The 14771-nt window shown below is 52.6% G+C and overlaps 1 protein-coding gene across 22 annotated transcripts in view; it reads left to right on the top strand.

Annotated features, from left to right (window-relative positions):
* The window catches only part of LOC106498818 (uncharacterized), a 131070-nt gene that overhangs the window by 95667 nt on the left and 20632 nt on the right, over positions 1-14771 (top strand). For 16 of the 22 annotated variants that reach the window (XM_067302286.1, XM_067302289.1, XM_067302293.1 and 13 more), the window contains 4 exons: positions 12015-12270; positions 12361-13382; positions 13502-13649; positions 13803-13954. In XM_067302286.1, the coding sequence (XP_067158387.1) occupies positions 12886-13382; positions 13502-13649; positions 13803-13954 (797 nt within the window). In that variant the 5' untranslated portion in view covers positions 12015-12270; positions 12361-12885. Of the gene's footprint in view, positions 1-12014; positions 12271-12360; positions 13387-13501; positions 13650-13802; positions 13955-14771 lie in introns of all 22 variants that reach the window. The other 6 variants (XR_010885268.1, XR_010885269.1, XR_010885266.1 and 3 more) reach the window with 4 other exon arrangements.

The following is a 14771-nucleotide window of genomic DNA, read 5'->3' as shown; positions in this document are numbered from 1 at the left end:
AAATATCTGTGCTTGAACAGTTTCCAGAGTGGGAAGGTGTGCAGCAGGAGGGTTTAGCTCTGGCTTTTATTTTGACAAAGCTATTATGATTTGCAGAGAGAGGTTAAGGTTTTCCTCCTATCTTCTCATTTTATCTGTGTGATATTTTCTGATCTTGCCTCTAAACCTCCCATCGGTGATGACTGGTGAGGTTCTGGGAAGCTGCCAGTGCCTCACCGCCATCTCTAGCTCTTTGAGGCCAATAAACAGAGCGAGCGGTCGGGCAGTGCTCGGCCACACGACGCCCTCCCGGAGGCAGCTCTCGGAGGGGCAGGCTCTCCCGTGCCAGGTCTGAGAACTGCCAAGTTGGGAATCAGCGTTGTCATCCTCCCGGTGCAGCGAGGTGAACCTGCCACGCCACCGCGCTGCCTCCCCACCTGGGTGCTCAGCTGGGCCCAGGTGTTACACAGAGTACTTTTTAACCCCAGTAAAACTGGAATCTTTTCTTTGCCGCATTGTGCTTCCCCAAAGCTTTTTTTGTGGTTTGCGTTCACAGTCTCCAGGTCCCATCTGTTTTCTTTAGCTTGAGTCATGTAATCTCAGCAGCAAGTCATTCTCAAGACAAGTAATTTCTCTCGGGGACAGGAGTCGGGGTTCAAAGGAGTGTTTAATAAGCGGTAGCGTGTGCTTGGGATACCTTGGTCCTCTCAGAAGAGTTGTTTTCATAAGGGTTTCTGCTGAATTGCAGAGGCCAGGAATGCACCAGCTCAGCTGAATGTCTGGGACCCGGTGAGGGATTTCTGAGAGAGAGCTCGTAGTCCAGCCAGGAGGCTCTAGCTGAGTTTTGTGTTCTTGCTAAAGCCGCAGCCGTGGGAGCGGGTGAAGTGGGGCTCTTCATGTCCGCGGTGTGCTAGCAAAACGGGTTACTCTTACAGTGGTTAAGGACACTGTATTTCTTCAGCAAGATATCTTTGAGGTCCTCGGTATTGACAGGTATGGCCCGATTGTCCCTAAAGCAAACCGTGGATGCGCTGGCACCAATTTCAAAAGCCACAGCCTTCACCTGTGGTTTCTCCCAAATATTACTTGCCCTTCAGTGACCATAAAGCTTGACAGGCCTTTCCATGAACTGCAGAAGTGGCACAGCCATGTGTATCAAATCTTCCACTTTCCTCATATTTGAGTCTCAAACGCTTCTTTGGAGAAGAAATGGGGAATTTGTTTCCTCGGGAAATCTCAAGATAGATTGATAACAATTTTCTTGAAAGTTTTGCAGCGAAGCTCCTGCTTGTTATCCAGTTTCTCAGCACAAGGTTATAGTATGACTTGCCTGCAGTCACCCAGTCTGTCAGTGGAGCAGATGAGCTCACAGCTGCTTGTCTGATCAGTGGAGATACAGTTGTGTGCATCAGGTCTGTCTTACGGCATCTGTAAAGATATGAAAAGCAGCTGGAATATGGAGGCCCTTTTCATTAATGTTCTTAACCAAGACACTTAGCAATTGAGTTGAATTTTGTGTCAGCAAACTTTTAACTGAAGACTTTCTGGCTTGGAGCTTGGCAGTAATGTGACCATGGCTGCCAGTACCTAGGCATGAGAGGTTACATTCTCAAGGTCTTTGCTTGTGGTGAAGGGGGAATGTGCCAGCATTCCAGTGTAAAATATAGAGATTTCATAAACCCCAGTTTCTCAAGTGCTGTGCCCCGGCTAAACCAACTGGTGTGATGACCACCTCATCCTGCCAAAGAGTTATGCATTCCTTTCTGATTTGCATCAGTTTACTTCTGACTGCTTTTTCCAGACTTATATCTAAAAGACGAAAAAATAGTAGTTTTTGCTGGAGGACGAAAAAAGGCCAAGAAATTTTCTCTCTTCAAAACCCAAAGCTTCAGCTCTATCTTGGGAGCATATTGCTGGACACATTCCCCGGTCTTCCTGGATGACAACCCTCTCCTGTTCCAATCAAGCTGCAAAAGCCTCAAGGAGAAAAAGGAAAACTGCAAAAAGAGGCATCTAAATTTCTGCAGATCATGAATGAGACTTCTTCTATAATTGTGGAATCCAGGCTCAAAACAACCCGTGGAATCCTTTTGAAATGCAGTAGGAAACTCTAGAAGCCAATGAGCTCTTTGATATCCTGGATGTTGTACTGGAACGTGTTCTCCGGGTGAGTAGCACAGCTCTGTGTCCTGTGCTGCAGTTTGCATGGCAGCACACTGACTTAGTGCTCGCATTAACAGTTAAGGTCACATGCATTCCTTGGACTTATGGACAACATAGACAAGGCTATTGCAGAGACTACCAATGATCTTACTGTCTCATAGCACCCTGCATATTGAGAACTAGGGTGTGTTTCTCATCCTGTAACAGCTCCAGGCAGTCTGAGAGATCTCATTGAAGAAGCATCTTCAGCAATCCTGAATGAACTGTCCTGAGCATTTTAAAATGGCATCTGTAATTAGAGGAGGCATTTCTGAGTTTGTGATACTTGAGGTCATCTCACATGCAAGTGACGTCGTCTGGGAGCTTACTTTAGTAGAAACCAGGCTTGCTCTGGCTCATGCACTCGCTGAGCTGTCAAAGCAGACTCTCTTTGCTCTGCACAAAGGCGTTTGATTTCGCTCTGATACAGAATTTCTTGTAAAAGTCAAGGTTAGGGGAGTATCAACTACTTGCCTTCCTGTAAGCAGGTAGCTCTGGCCCCCCTTCTCTGGGGCTTAGTTTTCAGGAGCTTGAGCCTTTTCAGCAAGTACCTCAGCTGTACCTACTTAGAAAGCATGTTCTTCTCACATGGGTATAGGAAGGCAGAAAAGCAGGGCTAGAAGAGGCCCATGAGGAGTTACCTATCCACCCTCATACACTGAAGTGTCATTCCTGACAGGTGTTGTGTATAATCTATTCTTAAAGGCTTATGACGATGACAACCTCACAGATCCACAGCCCTAAACTATTAATTCCAGTTCTAACTATCCTTTCCCCTAAAAAGTTTTTCTTAATCTCTTACCTGATACAGTTTAGGCTTGTCACTATTTGTGCAATCCATCATTAGCAGGGGGAAAGGATTATACTCTTTCTCTTTGCAAGAGTCGTATTTTTATTTGTCTGAAGAGATGTCTCCCTCAGTTGTTCCTTCTTCAGGCTAAATAATATGAACTCCTTCACTCTTCCCTTAAGAGTCATGTTTTTAGATCTGAGTTCATTCTTACTGTTCACCACTGGGGTTTATCCAGCTGCTCTACTAATCCTTTGAAGCACAGTGTCCCAGACTGGACACAGAGCTTCAGCTGGGGATCAAGCATGAAGATGACTTCACATGTCTTGTAGGCTATATCCTGTTCATGCATCCAGTATGACATTTTTCTTTCTCACAACAGTGCAATATTGTTGGCTTGTGTTCATATGGATCCACAGTAATACTAGCTCCATCTCAAGCTCCTACCAAGCAACTATTCATTCTCTATATGTGCAGCAGAGATCCCCATCTGTGTAGACTTTGTACTTGTCTCTGTTGAATTTTACTTTATTCTCCAGCTCATTTCTCCTATTTATGAGGAGATTTTAAATCCTGTCACCCAGTAATCTTGCAGTTTCACCCAGATTTATTTGCTAGTGTAACTAACAATCTCCATTCCATCACCTGCACCATTAATGAAAATATTGCCCAGCACAAAAAAAAAAAAAAAGAGCTAATCCTTCAAAAGCTTTAGGTGCATCTTTCTATTTTGAAAGTGAATCATTGATAACTACTCATATGATATAGTTCTCCAAGTTTTGCACCAAAGGTACCTTGGTATCTTATCTTATAGTAGTTTTATCTAGATCATGTTTCCTTAGCTTGCTTGCAAGAACACTGTGAGCCAGCATCAGAAACTTTACTAAGGTCAAGGAATATGACATCTGGTGTATCTCTTCTATCTGCAACCTGTTACCATGTTGTGGAAGGAAATTAGATTGGTCAGAGACAATTTGTTATTAAAAAAAACATGTTGCTTGTTACCCATTTCCTTGTTATCTTTCAGGTGCTTACAGATTGTTTAATTACTTATTTTCCAGGAACTGAATTTAAGCTGGCTGGTCTATAATTCTCTGGCTCCTTTTTCCCTTTCCCTCTTTTTAAAGGCAGATGCCGTGTTTGCTCTTTGTCAGTCTTCCAATAGTTCATGAGGTCTTAAATGCTCTGAAATGACTTCAGGCATCTCTTTACAAATCCTACACTGTGATTCCTTAGACCCAGGTAGTTTGAAAATATCTAACTTATAACTCCATTCCATTCCTGTTTGAGCCTGAGATCTTCCCTGTTGTCCTTGGAATTAACTGTGATAGCCATCTGCTTGCTGTTGACCTTTTTAGACAAGACTGGAGCAAGATGCTATGAAAGATTTTGGCCTTCTTAGCATCATATGTCAATAATTGTACTTTTTTTGCTGAGTAGCAAGCCAACACATTTTTTTGGTCTTTCCAGTAAATGTTTCCTTGGTACTTTTGATTTCCCTTGCTGATTGCACCTCATGTTGTGTCTTCCTAGTTTTTCCCTCTACTTGCTCCTGCTTTCATGCTTGTCCTTAGAAATCTGATTATGTTTTCTATTTGTGTTTGCAGTCACTGTAGAGCTTGTGGTTTAACTGAGTTCATTTCACGCTGTACTCATTGCACTTGTTTTGCACAATGGCTCGACCTTGTGTAGTTAGTATCATTCCTCTGAGGAACTGTCCTGCAGTATGTTAATATTTCAGTCGCGTGAGGCATTCTTTCAAGTCTCCATTATGCCCATTCAGTTGTATTCTTTAATGTGTATTAAGGCCAACGCAGTGTGACGGATCGGTTGGGGCGGGAGCCAGCCGCTGTGCAAAGCCATGCTGAATCCCGGTGTGACCTTGCGCAAGTCACTGAAACCTCTCTGGGCCTCAGTTTCCTAGTTTGTGAAAACAGTAATAGTACCTACGGTTCTCACTGGGCCAGCGGGACGGAGCTCACTGCAGCACCCGGGTGCTGTGCTCTGCGGCTCCTGGTCCCTTGGATCCCCCATCTCTCCATGGGTTCCTCGGACACTCCTGCTGCTCCAGAGGCAGATGCACCATGCACGACGCATGTCCTGCTTCCGCACTGCGGAGCCCCGAATGCATTTCAGCCACAAGCGGGGTGAGGCACCAGTCTGCACTGAGACCAGTCGACAGTCACATCCAGGCCCCATCTGGGAGCACAGATACCACTGAGGATGGCTCTGTTACAGATCCCAGACAGGCAGTGGATTCCACAGCAGGACTCTGTTCTTATGACAGATACCCAAAGGCAGATTTTCTTTTAATTGAATATGAAAATCTTTAATGAAGTCAGCATGGTGCCTCTTGGTATGTTTATTTTTATTCCCCATTTATTTGCTTTTGTTCTCAACATATGCTTTCATTATGATGGAGATTTTTATACTGACCATCTGTACATTATGAATGAGTTTCAGCTAAAAGTGGAGGACTTGGGGAGCAAGATAGAGATCAGTTGGGTTTCTTAATATCTGAGTGGAAATGGGTGTCATTTATGGTTATGGAAGGAACACACTAACTAGACTTTTTCTTAAAATAGTGAAATTACAGTGTTGACATTTTTAGGCTGTTGTCCTTAGGTTTCAAGGTTAACAGACAGTTGCAATTAATGAAGTAATTCCTACCTTGTATAGTTATTGTTTTACACTTTCTGTCTCTAAACTCAGAAAATATTTATTGTGCCAGTTATATTCAGCCTACATTGTAATATTTTCCTCTGCCTCCAAAGGGCAAAAAGCATTTAATTTCCCCGTTACCCAGGTGATGGCAGTTCTCTGTGTGTCTGTGTGCCAGTAGCTGTAGTTCTGCATCCAGGCTGTTTTCAGTGTCAGGGAATGGTTTGGGTGTCGCCCGGCAGAGCCCGGTTGGTGTTGATGAAAAGCCCAGGCGAGGCGTCTTTGCTGAGTCCGAGAAGAGGACGGCTAATCTCTCCAGTCTCCTCCTGGCTCCACCCGTCCTCCTGGCAAGGTGCAGGGTGGAGAAAGGTCCTGCTGGTGGAGCTTCCCTCCGAGGGCCCCGCGCGGGTGCAGTGCGGCGCGGCAGGGAGCTGCCGCGTGAGCACAACGGCAGCCGTGAGCGTGCACGCAGCGCGCCAGACCCAGCACCTCTGCGGCCGTGCCGAGAGACCGAAAGCTCTGCTTTCTGCCTCTGCCAAGGAGCGGACCAAGGGCCGGGAGGCGAACCGAGCCCCCACCTGGTGGGCAGCGCTAGCGGCGGCTCGGGTGAGCCAGAGCCTCCTGCACCGCGGAGCGACTCCTTCGAGCTCTTAATTCCTCGGCATCTCCCAGCTGTTACCCCTCCTTCCTCTTTGCCTTGTTATTTTTCCTTTTGACCACTTTTCTGTGCTGTCAGCTCAAGGGTTTGCCCTGTGGAAAGAAAAAGCTTAGCCGAAAATTAGGAGGTTTAGTCAAAGCTTTTCCAGACGCGCGAATCAGCAGACGTTGAGCTGGACAAAGCGAAAGGCCGTTCAGGCGGGAATGGAGGGGCTCCGGGCTTCCCTCAGCGGAGCCTGGCTCCGCTCCCCAGCCCGCGCCGGCCAGCTCCCGCGGGAGCAAGGGCACAGTGGGGCACGGGGCCGCTGTCTCTCCAGCCAGAGCCTGTGCCGGGAGCTGCGCCATGTGGTCGCACGGGAAGGAGCAGCGGGGCCAGGGGAGCTTTCCCCACTTAGGACGACCTGGGAGCCGCTTGCGCTGGTCCTGGCCGGGTTTGGTGGCACAGCTCCTCCGTGGGTGCAGGAGACGGGCGACCACCCGCACTGGGGATGCAGCCCCTGCTCCCGAGCAGCTTGGTTCGTGCGAGGGAGGTGCCCACCTTCTGCAAGAACGGTGCCGGATCCCTCCGGACCCAGCCCTGTGGACGTCCCCTGTCCTTTCCCGTGCCCTTGCCCGCGTGGAGTTGCATACTCCGGTGTGGAGCATGTCTGTGCTGGGGTGCGCCGGCACTGCCAAGAGCATGACCAGTGAGAACCGTTTCCCCACAAAGGGAAAGCAGGTTTCCTGTCTGCTCGGGCTGATGCGAAGCAGTTCCCACTCACACGGATGACATCCTCGCCATCCCGGCGAGCCCCGGCGGCCCTTGCAGCACTCCTGCACTGATTGCAAAGGCCCCATGAGGATTTGCCCCCGACCATGAGTGCTTCAAGAGCGCCTTCGACCTGGGGTTCATCCGGAGGTTTGTGCACAGCACCGAGGCTGCAGCCGCCTGGCCTCAGCTCGGGATGTCGCCCGTTTGCGCGCAGGAGACCTGGGAGGCCGTGGCAAGCGGCTGTGCAGTGCAAAGTGCAGGCGCTGCCGTTGCCAGCGGTGCCCCGTGCACGTCACCGTGAGCAGCGTAACGTGCACACGCAGGGTCTGCTGCACCGGGGTGCTGCTGTGGCAGAATTTGCCTCTGCCCCATCATTTATAGCCCGTCCCCTACGGCAGCACCACGGCTCACGCGTGCACACTGCCGTGTACCTGGGCAAGGGAGGGCGGCATGAGCGCTGCGGTCCTGCTGCTCGGCTCCTGTCCTCGTGCCAGCGTTTTGCAGCCGCACCAAGCGAGGCAGAGGCGATGTGCTCCAGCATGCAGTCGGAGAGCATCCGGGGGGGAGAGGGAAAGGGCTGTTAGATCTATCGCTGGCAATTTAGATTCAGAGACATTTCATCTGCAGTTCCCTCAAGTGTTGAATTGAATGAAACCAGCAGCAGCCGTGGAGAAGGCGGTGGGGGAAGGGTTCTGAGCACTCCCGGCTAAACAAAAAGAGACAGGCGGCTCACAGGGAAGAGCCACGTCCGTGGGCTGGGAATTCAGATCCACCAGGAGTGGAGGCGAGTGCCCGGCAGAGCCACCGGCGGGCAGCGCGGGGCCGGGCAGGCACTGCCAGCCCCAGCGTCCCGCACTCTGAGCAGGTCCTACGGTTTGCTTCTGGGTTGCATGATCTGCTGTTTTGTCCTGAAGCTCCAGGTAGAGTCAAGCAGTAACAGTGGAGTCTCAGCCTTTGTTTGTCGTTAAAAAAAAAAAATCCAGTTTGCCTTCCAAAGCTTCAGGAGGAAGGTTTGGAAGTGAAATCAAGGGTCGAAACTCAGAAGAGAATGTAACTTGGCATTTGTAATTTTGTAAACACTGGCTGTCTGGGGCTTGAGGCAGGTTCCCAAACTCAGTCATGGCCTGGCAGCTCTGCCCTCGGTGTCAGGCATCTCCATTCCTCTGCTTTTGGGAAGGGAATTGGTGCTGGGTTTTGTTCTGGCCATGCATTGCAGCCAGGTCTTTCCCCCTCCCGCAGGAAAGACGGCTGCTTTTGTCCTATGCAAGCAGTTTGTTCCCCTCCGTTCTTGGATGATGGCCTCCACGGGAGGCAAGCCAGGCTCCCCAAAGCCGTTGGCTCTCCTGTTGTCCTCCAAAAAGCATCACGTTGTCTGAACGGGGAGAGGGTCTTATCTTAAGCTTCTACCTTACTGTTTCACCCGGTGCTGGAGTGATTTGATCCAATACAGCTGTGCACCACAAACCTGCCCGTGGCCCGGCCAGCGTGGCGCTTTGTAGACGTTGCACAGCAGCGGTGCGGCTGTCAGTACCTGCAGCACAAAGCAGAGCTTCAACGTGTGCTTACTAACACGTGTTTACTAACAGGTCTTAATGCATCTTGTGTTCCCTAGTATGGACACAGTATGTGGGCAGGATTTGCATGTGTTCACCGTCCTGAAAACCCCTGCTCGCACGTGACCATGAACGTCTGCGTGACTTGAGCCTTCTGCTGGCCTTGTCTCGCCCGTCGCAGGTGTTGTCTGCCTAGGACAGCTGGCGGGGCTTGTGGATTTCTACCTGGGGATATCTAGGCCTGCTTTGAGCCCCACGTCAGGAACTAGTCTGCACCAGTGTTCCTGGCAGCAGTGGGAGATAATGATAACAAGCTCGCTGGTGGTGCGTGTCCGAGACCAGGCACCAGGCACGTGAGTGAGGCCGGGTCGGGCTGCTCGGGTCCCGCAGCCATTCAGCTGGACGCAGGGTGATGAGGCCAGCTGGCGCTCCTCTGACAGTATTTCATCCAAAAACGTATCCCTGTCTCGGGCCGACAGGTGGGTCCTCCGTTTGCCCCACACTGTTGACCTCCCGCCCCCTCCTAACGCAGTCCTGAGGCTGCGTTTGGCAGCCCCGCTGGGACCGCGTGCACGCAGCGTGCAGTGCTCGCCGCTCGGGTGCTGGTCTGCAGCGGCGGGGCAGAGCGAGGCCGGGAGGCTCGCGCACGGGAGGAGGCGCCTGGCTGGAGCCCGGCTCCCCGCGCTGCACTGCAAGAAGCGTCTGAGTTAACAGCGCGTGGAGCAGGTACCACACAGTCGACGTCCTGCCGGCAGCGCGTTGCCCGCTGCAGCAGAGGCCGGATGGAGCTCAACAGCTCCAGCCAGTTCCCCAGATGGTGCCAGTTGCATCTCGGTCAAGTGCTGTGCCTGAATCGAGATGTCCTGCGCCTCGCTGGCGCCCGCACGGCAGGGACGCGGCACATCGGGACTTCCCAGGGCAGGCACAGTACCTTCCTCTCCGCCTGCTTTGGCCGTGAAACAGGTCACGATTCCGATGTGCATCCCAAGAATTTGGGAGCCTGATCAGCTCCTGCCTGCAAAAGGTTGAACTCTGAGTGTGACTCGAGGACTAGGGAGCAGGGAAGGAGAGAGGCTGTTTAGTGGGCACGTGCTATGCTGCCCTGATTTTCTCCCTGTTATCGATCTAGTGGCTTGCTAAGATACAGCCATGCCTGCTGTAGTGGTTTAATTCATTTTTGAGCATCACTGTTTTTCATGTTGTGGTCTTCCGCTGCTTGGGGTGCTCCTTACTGCCCATCCCCAAAATGTCCGCTCCTGCCTGCATCTCACGGCGTGCGCTGCTCCCGCACACGCACGTGCACACCAGGGAGACGCAGAGGCAGCTTCAGCTACACTAAGCAATTAAACTCCGGTAGCTCAGGGATGAGCAGGAGGCCGTGATTTTCTTTTCCTTTGCAGTAATTGCCTCTGCAATCAGCTTTGATCACCCGAGAGCAGAAGAGATGAGTGCTGCAAGTTGACATCAGTGGTTTTAATATATCCATTTACATATACAGGAGCAGTGCAGCATACAGCTTTCCATAGCGCCTCTGACCTGAAACCATCGCTGCTCCATAGACACCTCATTTAATTTAATACTTCACCGCCACTGCGGAAGCCACAGGACGGGGATGGGAGGGGGGATAATCAAGCCCTCGCTCCCTCGCTCTCCGTGAATGTCTGTAGAAATGACATGAAAGTAATTGCTTTTGAAAAGCAAAGCAGAAATGGCACAATTGATTCCACTTAAATGAGAGGAGAAGAGGTGGGGGTGGGGGATGTTCACCCTAAACATGCCACCTTCTTTCCTGCTGCAAGCAAATCGCTCCCTGGTCTGTGCGGGGACGGAGGAAGGTGGGCTCCTCCCCGAGCCGAGGCGACAGTCTCGGGCAGCACTGCTGTACGCAGCCGCGCGATGTGCCCTGCTGCCGGGGTGTTTCTGTGCGGGGAGCTGCAGGGAGCCTCACCGACCCGCGCACCCGAGGACTGCTCCCCTTCCAAATCCCGCTGCCCTCGGGGGGGGGGGTTACCGCGCACCCCAAGGAGCTGTCAGCTCCTCCGTCGCCGGCCTATCGCGGCAGCCCTGCGGACGAGGCTCTGCGAGCCCCAAGCCCTTGGGCTGCGCAGCCAGTCGCTGCACCGAGGACCCCCGGCCCCGAGCACGCCCCAGCTCCCACCATCGCTTGGAGCCCAGTGCGGCGCCTGCCCCAGCCGCCCGTCGTCTCTCCGGCTGGCGAGCTGCCGGCCCCAGCACTGGCAGGCAGCGGAGATCCCTGAGCCACTTGCACGGAAGTAACGCCATGTGTGAATTTTAAATGTGCTTCTGCTCCTTGCGCTCTCGGGGAGGGAAAAAAGCATTCCCTAGCTGCTTCGCTGCTTCACATCGTCTCGTTGTTCATCGTCATCGCCGTACGGCAGCTGTGGTCTGTCTGCGCTCCAGACTTGGACCGCAGCGGGCTTCTGGCTGCGCCTTTCCCACCTCCCGGGAAGCCCCCCGGATCGTCTGCCCTCTGAGCTGGGCAGAGCAGGTCTGGCCTGCAGCGCGCGTTTTGGCTGGGGATGCGAGGGGGACACGGCGCCCCGGCCCCAGGCTTGCAGGTCGCTGTGCAGAGCGTGTCGCCCTCGCAGCCGGGCAGCCTGGCCCCATGCAGATAGGAAAAGCGCGCGAGCCTTGTCTGTGCCCGGCGGCTGGCGAAAAGGCCCTCGCGCCTTCGCGCTTGTTCTGTTCTTTAGCGAATACTGGGAGAACCCCCCGTGCAGGAGTCGCGTGGGCTCTTCCTGGCTTAAGCAGAGGCAGATAAATCTGTGTTAAAACAAAGCAGAGAATTTGTAGGATGTCTCTGACATTCAGTTTTGCCTGTTGCAATGGTGGCCAGGCGTAATTGCAGGCAGAACAGAAAGGACCCGAGCGTCTGGCAGCCTTGTGCGTCTGCTGCCAGCCGGTGTGGCCAACCCGACGCCTGGGCACGTGCTTTGCTGCTCAGCACAGCGGTAGCTGCTGGACCCTGTATCCAACACAAAGACGTTCTTCTCTGCCCCTGCAGCGCACAGGCAGACAAGCACACGTACACACGCCTAGATCCGCTCAGAATTTGAACGCTTTCTTATTGTATTTGGTGTGGGGGGACAGCTGTAACCTTTGTCGCTGTGCGTGTGAATGGGTGACGCGCATACAGAATGTGGCTTGGAGGAGTGCAGGCCACTGTGCCGATAGCAATGTCTCCAGTACAGCTTTAATTTAGACATTAACATCACTTTATGTTAATTACATGCAAATTGATTATTAATGTATTTATTGAATGTTGACAGCCAGGTGACAGTCTTCAATAAATAAGTTTTACTAATCAGTTAGCATTTAATTAAAATCGAAATTCTCTCCAGGTTCAGTAAGGCAGTTAGCAAACGGTAATTACGCCCCTTGGTTTCTGTGCATGCTCCAGGACATCCCCGGCGGTGCCGGCAGGGTCCGGCCCAGCTCAGCGGGGCGCAGGCGGACAGGGGAGCCCAGGCAGGGCTGGAGGCAGCAGCGCCGGTGGCCAGACACAGCGACACGTCCCAGACCAGAGCAGCTCCTGGGAGACGTTCGTCTGAGGGCTCCCCGCTGGCGCCGAGCGCAGCGAGACGGAGGTGGCGAGGCAGGTCCTGCACCTGGGCATGCCGAAGCGCTGAAGGATGCGCTGAGGTGGCCCCCGCCAGGTGCGGTATCATGAGACCCTGCACGGCTGGCTGCTGGGCTTGCAGCACCCCTCCCTCCCATCATTTGACCCTTTTTGTCCTTGATTTCAGGACCGGTGAATTGCACCTGTGTTCGATAGCAGGAGCTTGGGGTGCCAGGGGCAGGTCTGGACACGAAGCTCGGGCACGGAGACTTGGGCACCTCAGTGCTTACGGAGCTGTCTGGACCTTTGGTTTTCCTGGTCCTAGGAGGAGACTCTCATGGTGGTACACCCCTATAACCTCTCTGGGACCTACTGCAGGGGAAGAAATGTGCTAGATCTCTGCTCGAGATCTGTTCTCTGCATGTGCTACCTTGTCCCTACACCTCTGGGCACAGTGGCTAGGCACTGCTCTCGGTCCAGCCTTTGCGAGCTCTCTGTGGTGTCTGTGTCCTGTGCGTCGTCTCATTAGTGTTTTCAAGTAGCTCTGGATGGTCCATTTCTTCGTAAAACAAGGATGCTTCCAGTCATCCATGAGCAGGAAAAGCTGGTTTCGCCTGCAGGGGTCATTTTACTGCATGTAGGACCCTTCGTCATGGCAAGGCATCACATGGCTCCTGGCCGACAGCACTTGCACAGTTAAGAGGATTTCTCAATGCTGAATTTAAAAAAACAACAATACCAACTTCTGGGATACATATTCGGCATTTTCTCTTGCCTCCCTGTCACAACCAGGGGCAGGAGCCACACGCAGCCCTTGCTCCCTCCTGCACCCGCATCCCCAACTGCTGTTGCTCCTCGCGCCTGTCTGAAGACAGCAAGCAGCATCTTCGAGGTGCCCACTGCAGAGACATCGGGGTTTGTGGCAGGGGACCTGCCCCACTGCAGAGCCCCAGCAGCACAGTTAGCGTTAGTGGATCAGTACTTTAGTCTTGTCATGCTAATTGCTCTTTGGCTGACATTCGTGAGCCTTTCCTGCTCCCTCCTTGACAAACTCTACAGCTGGAGCGCTGAGAGGCGAAAATGCAGAGCGCAGAGCCCGCTGCTGGTCCTGGGGACAGCAGGGACGGCCTGGCTGCGAGCTACCGCGCTCCCTTTCCTCCATGGACAGCTGCCACCAGAGGACATGTATGGAGGCATCTTTAGAGCAGGGTAGGTGAGTGTAGAGCTGCAACATGTAGCTGGATCAGGAGCTGGTTATTTAGTTATTTATTTATTAGTTATCACAACTTTGCATTTGCTCGGTTGTTCTCTTTGCCTCCTGTGCCCAGACGGTTTGACACCTCCTCTGTGCGCAGAGAGGCAGGTACCCAGGTGCTGCTGTCTCCCTGCCTTCCCGAGTTGGACATATCCCTGCTGCCGCTGGCGTGCATGTCAGATCACACCTACCATATTGGCTTCCTGTCCCCAGAACATCAGGTTTTTGCAGCTCATGTGTGTGGGGGGTGTCTCCTCCCGACAATCCCCACCCCCAGCAGCATCAGGTCTGTGCTGTTCGGGGTTTTGTTAAGCCGTTTAGTATTAATTGATTTTTTTTCCATTTTTTCTTTCTTTCCCTGGGCGGGTCAATAGCTGGATGCTCAAGAGCAGAGGATCTATCAACTGCAGACCAAGCAGAGGGAGAGGAGAGGCAGGCAGACCTGGAGCAGAAATGCAGCCGGATCCAGCAGCTCAGCCAGGACCTGGATGCCAGCCACCAGCCGCAGGAGGAAGCTCAGAAGCAGGTAGGGGCAGATGCCAGTCCACTCTGGCTCGGTGGGCCAGGCTAGGAACTTTATTTCATATATTCACAGTAACAGTGATATTCTACTATTCTCATTTAAATGAGAGCATAAGGAAAGGCTAAAGATTCAAAAGCGTAGTCTGTAAACTCCCAGTGAGGAGGGGAAAGTCGAGAGAACCAGGGAGGCAGCTGCGGCTCTGCTGACCACAAACAGGCGCTCGGATTGCCCTTGATTCGAGGGTGTGTCTGCTGCAATGAGCAGACGTCCTGGATGTCGATCCCTGTGTCCTGCTGCTGACCGGCCCTCGGAGAAGGGAACGGGGTGGCCAGTGGAGAGCAGGAGGGAGACCAAGCCTGCCAGACAGTGCTGTCCTAGCTGGTGATAGCAGTGGCATGAGACGAGGTTGTTCAGATCTGTTGAGCTATGCTGCTGTGGATGAAATCCTGAGTTTGCTGCAGGACACGCAGCCATTTAGGATGGGAATATCCTGATTGCTCTGCAGACCTTTCAGGAGGCCTGCTAGGCAGCGTTTGTGCCAGTGCTTCCCTCTTTGCCATATCTGCATGGTCCCCTGCCCTGCTATGGCTCCTCTCTTCAGATCCCTGTGTTTCAGAAGCTGCCAGGAGTCAAACTGTGTGCTCAGGCAGCATATTCCTTCTGCATATGAACCTGGCTTGGGAGAGAGCGCCACTCCCCCGTCTCCTCAGCCAGAGAGGCTGGGATCCACTGGTGTCCACTCAGACACCTGTAGTTGTGACCGGATTTTGACCACAGCTGTCATTTAGATCCATATGGCAAGCAGACTCTTGGACCTGAA

This window comes from Apteryx mantelli, chromosome 10 (genome assembly GCF_036417845.1).
Source record: "Apteryx mantelli isolate bAptMan1 chromosome 10, bAptMan1.hap1, whole genome shotgun sequence".
Taxonomy (NCBI): domain Eukaryota; kingdom Metazoa; phylum Chordata; class Aves; order Apterygiformes; family Apterygidae; genus Apteryx; species Apteryx mantelli.
Note: the sequence above shows the minus strand (reverse complement) of the source record. Positions and strands in the feature narration are given on the sequence as shown.